Source organism: Python bivittatus, unplaced genomic scaffold (assembly GCF_059951505.1).
Source record: "Python bivittatus isolate LINGU-HERP-01145 unplaced genomic scaffold, Pbiv_v1 ctg000480_np1212, whole genome shotgun sequence".
Lineage (NCBI taxonomy): Eukaryota > Metazoa > Chordata > Lepidosauria > Squamata > Pythonidae > Python > Python bivittatus.
The window spans coordinates 74,906,638-74,918,591 of record NW_028277075.1 but is presented as its reverse complement, the minus strand read 5'-3'; the positions used below and the strand labels follow the sequence as shown (position 1 = coordinate 74,918,591).

General features: G+C 43.3%; 1 protein-coding gene across 1 annotated transcript in view; it reads left to right on the top strand.

Moving 5' to 3' along the window:
• The first annotated feature begins 358 nt into the window (after positions 1 to 358).
• Positions 359 to 11,954, top strand: part of LOC148215047 (acid-sensing ion channel 1C-like) — a 36,065-nt gene continuing 24,469 nt past the window's right edge. Inside the window, exon 1 of the mRNA XM_088146339.1 lies at positions 359 to 1,644. Within this exon, the coding sequence (XP_088002465.1) occupies positions 1,003 to 1,644 (642 nt within the window). The 5' untranslated portion in view covers positions 359 to 1,002. The remainder of the gene's footprint in view (positions 1,645 to 11,954) is intronic.

Genomic DNA, 11,954 nt, shown 5'->3' with positions numbered 1-11,954 from the left:
ATCATGGTCTAGGTGTCAAAATGACTCACCCTAAGGTCATAATCCTAAAAAGAGTGGTAGGCAACATCTCTGAGTTATCAGCACATTTGGAATTTGGAAAGCATGTGTAGTGTGTACTCAAAAAATGACATGCAAGGTTTGACTATACGTAAAATGGCAGCCATCATGGCCACAGTCAGAAATAAAACATCTGTATAGTCTCAGGACGCTCTCTATGACCCCCAAAAGCATTTCTGCAAACACTTAGGACGCTAGAGGCCAGCGCTTTGCTTTGTAGCATACAGTTTCCTATTGAATGCTTTTAGAATAATCTTTTTCTTCTTCTTTATTAACATCAGGTGGGACAAGCAACTTGGTGGACACCAACAGTAGTGCTTGAGGACCACAGGTACCTACAGACACCATATTACTCCCCCCTGCCCTAAAAGGAGTTAGAGTTTCCATTTTGAAATCAGGAGGGGAAAACTCCCTTCCCATGAAGACTTGAACTAGACCATACTTCTTCCCCTCCCAGTTCAGATGTTTGTTGAACTCTCTTGCATTGAAAGACTCAGGCAAAGCAAGTCCTGCTCCTCTGGACAGTTCCTCACATCTGGGTAGGTTTGCTTTTACTAAGTGCTGGAGGGAATCAATGATGTTTCTGGCTAATCAGTAGCCCAAGCTCTGGGGACCGAGATGGACTTAGCCTGTGGTTTGTAAGAAAAGTGTTTGCTCCCCCACCTAGCAGCAGCTCTTCCGGGATCTGGCCGTGCTAATTGCCCAGGATGAGAATGTTTACCGTCTTCAGACTCCCAGGAGGGGCCACGGCAAGGCATGGGGCCAGACTTCTCCCCGCCTCTGCAGCTATTAACATCCGACTGTGAGTCAGCTCCATGACTAGAGAGAGAGAAAGGCCCTCTGCAGTGTTCCGTAGCCCATGCAAGCTCTGGAGTCCGCCAACAGCAAACTGCAAACCTTAGCAGAGTCTGTACCTATTCCCTGTTCTCAAGAGGGCATCCAATTATGCCAGGGCCTGGGTCGCCAGAAGAGATGCCCTCCTGGCCCAGTCTCTGCACTCTGCCCAAGGCAGTCCAGCATATTAAAGATGTTGCCCAGGTGGTGCACCCACTTTCCACTATTCCATCTGCCCCCAACCTGGAAGAGTTTGCTAGTAGTTCAACGCTCCATGGCATCAATCATATCTTCCATCACGGTCGCTATACAGCCCGCAACTTTCTGTGGACAGTGGCCTTCCTGAGCTCACTTGCTTTTCTCTTCCGTGTTTACGTCGAACGAGTGGAATTTTACTTTCAGTACCCACACGCCACCAAACTGGAAGAAGAGACTCTCCGTAACATGACTTTCCCAGCAGTAACGATCTGCAATCTCAACCCCCTGCGCTTCTCGGAAATCTCTGGCCACGACCTCTATTGGGCCGGAGAGTTCCTGGGCTTCTTGGACAGTTCCGATCGGATTGTTGCACCTCAAAAAGCAGATGCCGAAGTTCTAAAGGTCCTGAGCCAGAAGCTGCAGCAAAGCAAGGGGGAAAGAAACTTGCCCTTTAACTTTGGGGAACTCCATGATCGTGCTGGGCACCAGATGGACCAGATGCTGATTGAATGCAAATTTGGCAATGAACTGTGCAATGCCAGTGACTTCAAAACAGTGAGTCAGTGTCTACCTATGGGGATTTTGAATCTTGGGAATGACCCACAGATTTGTGGGAGGGGTGATATGTTTTTGTCTCTGGGCCACAGATAGTGAGAAGGTGAAGCAAATGGATCAGCTTCTGTCCCTTCTGCTAAAAAGAGATGCCACTCACAAGAACCATTTCAAAATGCCCGTTTGAACGTCCCATTCAAACTCAGCAGGGGTTGAGTAGATGCTCAAATGAAGGGCCATCAGTTTCATGGCTTGGGGAATGTTTTGCAGGTGTTAAGGTGAATAAAGGGCTCTTGTACCAGCTTCAGAGCATCAGGAAGAATGTGTTGCTTTGACAACTAAGCTCTTGTGAAAGAATCACCCACTGTGGACTTTCCTGGAACAAGCAGTATTTCTTGTCTATCATTCTACTTCTTCTGTCTGCCACAAGATGTGCTTGCTTGTTTCATGTGCAAGAGTACCTTTTTGGCTCAATCATAAGTCCTGGGTAATTATGGCACTTTAAGAAAATGGAAGTGTTTTAGCATTCCTCTAATTATGGAGCTAATCACAGAGAATGTGTCATCCCATGCCTCCATCTCTCTTTCTCCCCATATGATATGATTATTAGTGCTTAAGTTTTCAAACTGGGGGTCCATGGCTTCTGGTTCCTCCATTTTGCGTTGCTGATCCACAGCTTACACTCAGAAAAAACTTGTGTTAGTTTTAGTTGTCTCACCATGCAACAATATTGGATGATACATCCATTTTCTGGTAGCAACAGGGCTGGGGGTGGGGATGGAGAAACAACCCCGTTTGGTGCTAGTTTTGATTTGTTCTCAACAACGATGACATATTGTGTTCTGATTTGATAGTTGGGATATCCTTGGAACTGAGCTTTGCTGCTTATATTGATGGCAGAGGTACCGGATGCAGGTGCAGAACAATTTAAATCATCATCATCATCATCTTGAGTTGGGCTGGCTATTTTCTGCATACAAAGTGAAGCCAATTCCTCTGCCTGAGGAAGTAAATCTGTGTGTCTCCTCGGCTTGCCTGCTCTCCTGCCAGTGTGCTCCTTCCCTCAGTGTTGGCTCTAAGAGAGAATACTTCTATTTCTTGAGGCAAATGCCATATTTTGCCTCTTCCTACCCTTTCACTTTTCCCTTCCCATCTGGATGAGATGCCTGTCTTCCAAATGAAGGGGAATTAAATGCCTGAAGAAGGGAGGAGGGAAAAATTTGACCTATCCCAGCATGATGCTGGTATGTGGTGCAGAACAGCCATTCTATTATCTCTGCTTGCAGAGCTTCCGATACAATTAATACTGTTAAGCTTTACCAGACTCCCGCTGGTCAGCACTCTAGGTCAGCTCAGCTCCACAGGTATGGATTGTGACGTGTCCTCCTCAATCATTTCTTTGTGTTCCCCTTCATTTTGGCACTGCGTATTTGGGGATACTTGTTTGTTTTATTTTTGTAAAGGGGAAAATCCATTCGTTAAGACCATTTCAGCTATGAGAGAAGAGAGTTTTTGATATCCCAAGTGCCAACCAATCAGCTGTAGGTAGGCATAGCCATTTTCTGCTGAAAACTGGCAGAACAGCTTTTCCCTGAACTCTGTTCTAGACAAGGAAGTATACATCTGTAAGTATGCTGTTTCAGCAAGGAGATCTCTCAAGAAATAGTCATCTGCACTGTGTATGTGCAGATGTCTGTGTATACATACAGTACATGCATACAAACATTCCACCCTTGCAAACCATCCTTGTTTTCACCACATCCATATATCAATTATGTTGACTTTTGTTATTTCAACTGATCACCTCTATATTTTTGAGGACCTCATCAACTTCATCCAACCACTTTCTCGATCTTCCATTTCCTTTCAGTCCACTCATTTTTCTTTTGTATTTTTGCTTTGGGATTTGATCCTCATTCATTCGCTCTGTATGTCCAAGCCACCTTGATGTACTTTTTTTGTACCATTCACTCTTGTATTCCATTCAGCACCCATTCATTCTTGACCCTGTCTCTTGTTCTACCACACAGGCTACTTAAGTATCTTATTTCCGTTGCATCGAACTTTTATGTTACTGCTGATATATCCAGCTCTGACTTCCATATAATGAAGTGGGCAGAATAATCATCTCATACACAGCCATTTTCATTTCTCTTGACAAGTGTTCATCCCTTGCAATAGATCACATACTGCCCATTGCCTTTCTACAGCATTTGTACACCATTTCTCTATCCATTTTCCCATCTTTAGTAAACATTCTACCAAAGCACACAAATTCAAATACCTGTTCTACGTAAGTCTTTGACATTTATGTATAACCTGCAATTGTTCAATCCATTCTCTCTGTCAAATGCAACTACCTCGATCTTTGATACACTAATTTTCAGATCTATACTTCTTGTTGCATCAGACAATATATCTAACTTATGCAGCAAATCATTTGGGTTCTCAACCAACAACATGGCATTGCCAGCATACAAAAGTACAGGTACATTATTATCCCCACATATCAAGCATTCCATATACTTTTATCCATAAACACATTAAACAATTAAGGCGACATCACACATCGTTGTCTTACTCCTTGCTCAGTGTTGTACCATTTGCTAAGCATTCAATTTATTCTCATGCATATTTTATTTCTGTCAACTACCATCTTTATTGCATCCAGCAACTAACCTTCAACTCCATTGTCATGTGACATATTCCACAATTCAGACTAATGCTTTCACTTATCATATACTTTCTCTAAATCAAATCAATGACATATAATCTTTCCTTCCTTCCATCATACATTTTTCAGTGATCTGTGGAACAGCAAAAACATAGTCTGCACAGAGTGTTCCCAGAAAAAAAAAAACTGCATTTCACTTCCCAAATTTTGCTCATTATCACCTCTTGTACCTTTTCAATAAGAATGTAGACAAATATCTTCCCAGTCAAACTTAACAAAATCTCCCTGAATTTGCACTGATTTTTGCTACTTTCCTCTTTGTCTAGGGCAGTGTTTCTCAACCTTGGCGACTTTAAGGTGTGTGGACTTCCATTCCCAGAATTCTCCAGCCAGCATGGGGAGTTGAAGTCCACACATCTTAAAGTTGCCAAGGTTGAGAAACACTGGTCTAGGGGATCAATAATAGCATTCTTCTAATTGTCAGGCATAGATGCATTCTTCACACATATGGTAAACAAGTGGCACAACCACTCCATGAGCAAAACATATTCATAATGTAACACCTCTCAGTTATACAGTCTATGCTTGCAGCCTTATGCATTTTTTTCATCAACTTTATTTTTGTACTACAGTTTCTAGCACTCATTTCAGTTTCATTCTTCAGCTTATCACTGTCATCCCCAAAGAACTCCCTAAAACACTTCTTCCAGAATTCCCTCTCTTCAGTTTCCCAAATTTTTTCATCGCTTTCATTTAAAATCCCATTCACTCTGCTGGAGTCTCCTTGTTTAGCTTTCTATGCCCCCCAAAACAATTTTTAAAATTTCCATAAAAATTACCCTGTATTGTTCTCTGTCTTTTTAAATGGTAATCATTGACTTGCTCTCCTTGCAACTCAAATACCTTTCTCACATCATCATCATATTCTACAGCAATCATTCTCTTATATGTGTTTTTCCCTCATTCACAGCCTCATTCACTTCATCATTCCAGTAAATATAGGCATGCATGGGGGGAGGGGGAGAATCTGCAAGGTGTCAGGTGTGGTGTTGTGATTGAAGCCACACTCCTTTTGTGTATGTGTGTGACATTACCACATATACAAAAGGTGTGTGGGGGGGGAGGCTTTAGTCATGAAACTGCACCCAGTATCTTGCAAATTTTGACCCCCAAATGGGATACTGTTGCCACAGAACATCCTTTTTCATTTAATTGATATTGTTACCCTTACGCTAAATCAAGGATAGATCTGCAAAGGGTCTACATCATTTCTGAGGCACTGCTGTATCACTGCTGGGTTTACATTTTTCTCACATGCAAATGATGCTTGGAGGACACAGATGTGGCAATTATCTGCCCTGTTTATAACTTTATATGTTTTAATGTATCAGTATTGGTGCACAATATTTCATTTGTGGGAGAAGAAGACAGAGCTAGAAAGATCATGTGATTTTACCATCTTTGTGTCTTTCATGAACACATGCCACAAACCAATGATAGAACTTAAACTGCAAGAGAAGTAGCAAGTCATGTTACTCTTTTGGGTAGTTTTTAATAATTAAAAAAAGAGTTTGCTAATGGCATATGGAATCAGTAGTTCCACATCTGTGCATGAACACAAGTTGCTTTGAGCGAGCAATTTAGCTTCCATTACATTATAATGAGTTCAGTTTAGTTTCCCCTTTCTGATAGAACCAGGGAATACATTGTTTTAGTTTTAATTTTCTGTCTATCTTGTTGCCATTGTAGGTGTAAATAAAAATATTGCATAATTTTTCATAGCCCTGCCTCAGCAGGAAAAAAAAACTATCTGGATTTTTTGCGGGGAGGCCTAGAAATTCCTTTATTCCTATCCAAGGTCAAAAGAGAAAGTGGAGAAAATATTGCACAGCATATTTTACAGCTTTTCAAACAAACTTTTGGTGAGAGTTATAGCGTTCCTGAGTAGAACACAAACAACCCTGTAGCTAGGAGTAATGTACATTTCATACAATTTCTGAAAATATCATCATAAAAATATTGGGTGGGGAAGAGAGAAGAGGATATAAAGATAAAAATAGTATTAAGAATAGATTTGGGAATGGGTGTTTTGTCCTGTATGAGTAAGCCAGATGTCACATACATACATACCCATCACACAATTCCTTCTCATGGTAAGCAATGTTACGTAAAGTGCAGAAATAGAGTAAAAAGTAGTAAGCAAATAAATTGGAGATGAAAGGAAATCTTACTGAATTTAGTCTAGAGCAAGACCATTCACTTTACCTCTCCATATCTTTCTATCCATGCAAACCATCCTTGTTTCCACCATGTTCACACATAGATTCATTCATGGCTTTTCATTCATTAAATGTTTCACCTCCGTCTTTTTGAGGATCTCATCCAGTCATGACTTTCTCTGTCTTGTCTTGCCTTGCCTTTCATTCTCTCATCTTTCTTTCTTTCATTGGCTAATCTCACTTTCTAAGTCACTGTCTTCCACACACCATGGTCATCGCCAGAGGGGCTCAGAGGTATGACCTCTACTGCTTATCATCACTTTGGTCAATCAAAGCTTTCGCATACTGCTTTTAGTAATAAACAGAAGGGGTAGATGACTTACCAGCCTTAGCTGTACCCATGCCACTTGCAACTTGCGAGCGGTAAGAACAGTGAGGCTCAGTTTTGGCACAGTTTGGCTAGGATGTCACAAGTGCCACCAAAGCCCAACTTTACCCAAAACATATTCATGCCATTCCATGCAAGCTAGGATTTCTAGTTTAGAGACTGCCTTGCAAGTTAATATATTATGATCCACATCCCATCAATTCAGAGGTACAGACAGTGATTTCACTCAGCACCAAGATAAAATGCTAAGATAGATAATGCCCTCCAACAGCTATTACACTTAACCACAAATACGAATACACTCCCCTGGGGCCAGCAGCTAGTAGTAAAAGACAATGTAATATTGGGGGATGGGGGAGAGTGGTTGAAGCTCTGTGGATTATTTATAAAGCAAAAAGAATGGAACTCTTCTGAGAAAATTCAAAAAGCATGCAGGATTCATAAATGCATAGGTGAAAAGAGATGTGAAGAATAACTTCACCTTATCTTATCTGGGGTCTTATGCTAAGGCAGGTCACTCTGTATTTAAAACAAGAGGTGCTTGTCCTTTTAACTCAGGAACAATAAATCAATAAGCAACAACAAAATCCAATGAATATGATAAATCCTCCTTCTGCACTTTCTCCCCAGCGCCCTGAGTCTTGTCCTGAGTTCATCTTAAGGTCAAGATATCACAATAGCACATAATATTAGATGTTACTTTCTACAAATCAGTGAAAATCCTTTTCTCCTTGGCTCTTGATGCCAAGTGCTGGTTGAAGTGACCTGGGATGGGTGATCACTGTGTGTGTCTACCTTTCTGCTTTTAAGCACCACATCCCACTTTTTTACTGAATAGCAGAACTCAGTGGTTTGGTCTGCACACGATGCCAACATGGTTATTATGGACACTTCCATATACAGAGTTTCCATCTCCCAGTTCCTCACTCACTAGCTTGAAACTGACCTGCAATTGTCTTTACTGATCTTTAAAAGGCAGAGGACAAGTAGGGAAACTACAAGCCAATCAGTGTTCAGCTGATCAATAGGGCAAAAAAGATCATTTGATTAGTGTCCTACATATCCAAAACTTCTGCAGATCCGGAGCAACAAAATCTACTCACTTCCATGCCACGCAAAGAAAAGAAAATAAATGACTGGCAGGCATCCTACCTCACCCCTCTCCATGTTTCCAGAACATATTGTACACATTAGTCTGGTCATTTGCAAAAACATTTGCGTAGTTGCTGCAGGCTGCTAAGCCACTAGTTCACTGATGCATTTAAATATCTCTTACTAGGTGTGATAGCAGCAAGATAGTAATGCTGGCAGCTGTACAGCCAGTGAGTCTTCCTAGTAGCTGTAATCATAGTTTCATGTGGCTGCAGAAATGGCTGCATTGAGAAGACAGTGATATATATTCAAAACAAACGCCCAGAATTAAGTACTAGGAATAGGATATTGAAGGTTGCCTCTGGACAGTGGGAGAGAGGAAGTCTGGAGTAAAGGAAATCCCATCGTTGTCTCGACTCCACAGAAAAGAGAAAGAAAAGAAAATGCTGCCTCCACTATCCATTAAGCTGTGGCTTGCACACTCACCACCCAGCAGCACCCTAGCACTTGGCATATCGGCTCCTTCCTTGGAGAAAACAAGGGAGAAACAAATGTCCCATTTGCCCCTAATCATGACTTAAGCATGCCCTGGCAAGACCTATTTTTCTCTTTGACCCCTGATGTTGCGTTCATCTTGTCCCCAACCCATGTGTGAAAATGCCTTAATTATCATTAGCTGTATTCATATTAAAATTAGTATTACACCCCCACTCCCATTCTGACATGATCTAAGGATAGTCTCAAGGTACATAAAATCTGTTATACTTTGCTCTCCATTACTGCCCCAGGAGACCAGTTGTGGGTTTTCAGACTGATGTGAGCATGCATACCCCTTCCCCTCTAGTCCCTGATCACCCTCCTTGGCCGCCTTTCTGCTACTCTCTCCCCAAACAGCTGGACAGAGCTTGGTATGTGAAATGTCAAGAAAATGGCAAAGTAGTTTTATTGAAAAGTAATGATGCTATGTTTGACTTGATGGAGACTTTACATTACTATTGAAATGTAAACAACAGGTTGGAGTGCAGGCCATTACCATGTCAACAGCCAGCTAGATTAATGCAACAGTAATTCTAGCAGTTTGCGCAAGGCTGAAATAGCTCAACAGTGAAATGACTAGGATAAATCCTAAATAAAACTGCTTCCTCTCCCTTATGGCTGCTGGTGATTCAGGTTCCTTTGTGATTCCTTCGTGCTTGTTCCCCCCCCCTCCAAAACTTTACTCAGCGTGTTAAAACAGACCCCATCCCATTCCTGCTGCAGAATTCTGATGGTGACCTGCTGGATCTCCCTTCCCTTCCCGATTTGGGATTCACTGTTGCTGAGGATGAAATCAACCACCAAACACAAAGGGAGTTGATTCTGGAGCAGTGCAAAGACTAAATGGGAAATGTCCTAAGTTAATCCATTTACCGTTTTCTCAACTAACCAAATGAGTGCAATACACAATACAAAATGTTCTGTGAGCCCAGCCAATGAGTCTGTAAGCTCTAGTCCATCAGAGGACACAAATGCAATTCTCCCTCTGTTCTTTCAGTAGTTTGTCCTGTGCTGACCATGTTTAAAGTGAACAACACTTCGGTATCCCTTTGAACACTTCCCTTTGAACACTTCGCAAATGCCAGGGAACCCTCAGGGCGTGAAACCAACACCAGCCTCTAACTGTGTGTGTGCGCTTTTGCTTATGAATGGGATCAACCAAGCAAGGGAGGGCTGAAATCTCTACCGTGCAGGAGACAGAGCTTGCTCAGGAACGGAAAGAAGCACACGTTTAATTCAACAGTATGGGTTTCTTTAACTGCACCAATTTATCTTTCCTCATTCAGCTGCATTGGCATCCATTGCCCAGATCGGCATCAAACACTGTTGTTAGAATTATGGCTTTTTAAGCTGGGCTTTAAGGGTTACCTGAAGTGGTGTTTTGAGTGCCTTCCTTCCCCCAGGATCCTCTGGGGGTCCTCATGTCTGGGGGCAAATTAGCAAGAGTTAGGAGACTAAGCTGACCCTTTGGCTATAGCAGTCAAGTCCAGAATCTCAGATCCTGCCTTTCAGAATATGGCCAGCTGGCGCTTTTCTCTATCACCAGAATACGGCCAGCTGGAGAGACAGGAAAAGCTGCCCCAGCTGGAGTGCTCCATGCTGGGCAAGTCACAGAAGAAGAGCCCTCACCTGAGCCACTTACACTGTACCCTCCTACACACATAGATGGACTGGCTGCCCCCCTCGGTGCTAAAGAGTGAAAAGCTGTCTTCATTTAGGGCACACAGATCACGGGGACTGAGTCACAGGTTCTCGAGAGCCTCCTCCAAGGAGACTCCGTGCTGGGAGTGGAGGCAACTGCTCTACAAGCTGAAGCTCGAAGCCTTCTGGCTGGAGCCAGCGGCATGTTCGGCGGCTTGGAGCTGTGCCCAGGCAGGGCCTTAATTCAGTGCGACAGCTCCACTCATTGCAATAATGAGAACAAAGTGAGGCTGCTGAGCAGCACCGCACGCAGGTGCCAGGCGACCAGCGTTCATCACTTTTGAGCATTTCAGTGACAAGCAAAGCCTGGTGTGAGGTGTATGTGCGTATGAAAGAGAGGTTACCAGCAGGGAGGCGGTTCTGGCAGTCAGAACCAAAGGCAGCATTCTCTGAATACCATGGTTCTTTGAACCAGAATGCTTGGGGTAGCACCAGCTGCCAAAAGCAGCGACAGGGATTCTGGTGGATCTACCTCCCAGATTTGCTTCCACTGGCGCCGTGAAAAGGGGAAGCATGGCATCTGACCCAACACATGGCATGCCTGAAGCTGCCACTTTAGCCCTGACCCAGACGGCACTTGGGCATGTCACAAACCTGTCGAGGCCACAGCCAAAGCTATCCGTGCATGTGAGTGCCACCTGCTTCACGGCATTAATCCAGGAACGCTTTCTGGACAGAGGTACAGAAATGTTTGCCAGCCTGGTGAAGTAACTGCCAAATCCAAAGGAAAAAAAAAAAGCAGGGGGGGCACAGCTAGCCTAATAGTGCCAGGTCTATCCTATGGGGGTACATGGTAGCAGGGAGATGCATGAAAGCATTTTGCTGAAATTCCCGGGCCTGGAGAAATATACAGCCGTATATTCTGTTACCAAGAGAGAAGATAGCAACCAGGTGTATTTTCATAGAAGCCATCTTTCTGCCCTGACACTTGTCAGGCTCTGAGAAAGTAAGCCTCTTCCACACTGGCTTCTCAGAGCCTCTGAGAGCAGCAGCCAGGACGGGCAGAAGGAGTCCACGTTTGCAGTATGTCATCGCTGAGAAGAAGGAGTTCCCCCTGCCTCTCCTTCTTCCGACTGCCCTGAGTCAATGGGGCGAGGATTATGAGCCATAAAGCTAGTGATCAATGGATGCTGGTGGGAATGTTTCCAATGAATAAAGCTGACAAATGGGAGGAGAGGAAGGACTGAAAGAGGGGGAAGGGAAGCTGTTTCTTATAGCTTTATCCTATAAGAGATAGGATACTACAACCCCATGGACCATACAGGATTGGGCTGAGGAAAATGGAACTTTGAAAGGTCTTTCGGATTGAATCCTGGGTCAGTGCCTGTATCTGGAGGCAAAACAGAACGTTGTCCTTGTTGGGGTGGGCTGGTGTTTCAAGCTGGGGACAGGTACCTTGGGGTACTAGAAAACTGAGGCATAAGTTACAGATCTCTTTGAAATATGGCAAAGCAATTTTTGAGGGCTATGAGGCCCACTTGGATTTGGAGATCGCAAACACTCTCACAAAATGGCCATTGTGGGGGCTGGCACATTAACAAAATGGTTATTAGAGTGGTGGGTGTAGCCTGTCAGAAGATACCTATACCCTCTCCAACTGACCACTTTGATTATATGCCATCAAATTGGTGTCAACTCTTAGTGACCACATAGATACATTTTTTCCATGACAATCTGTTCACAACCTGGCCTTCCAACAGTG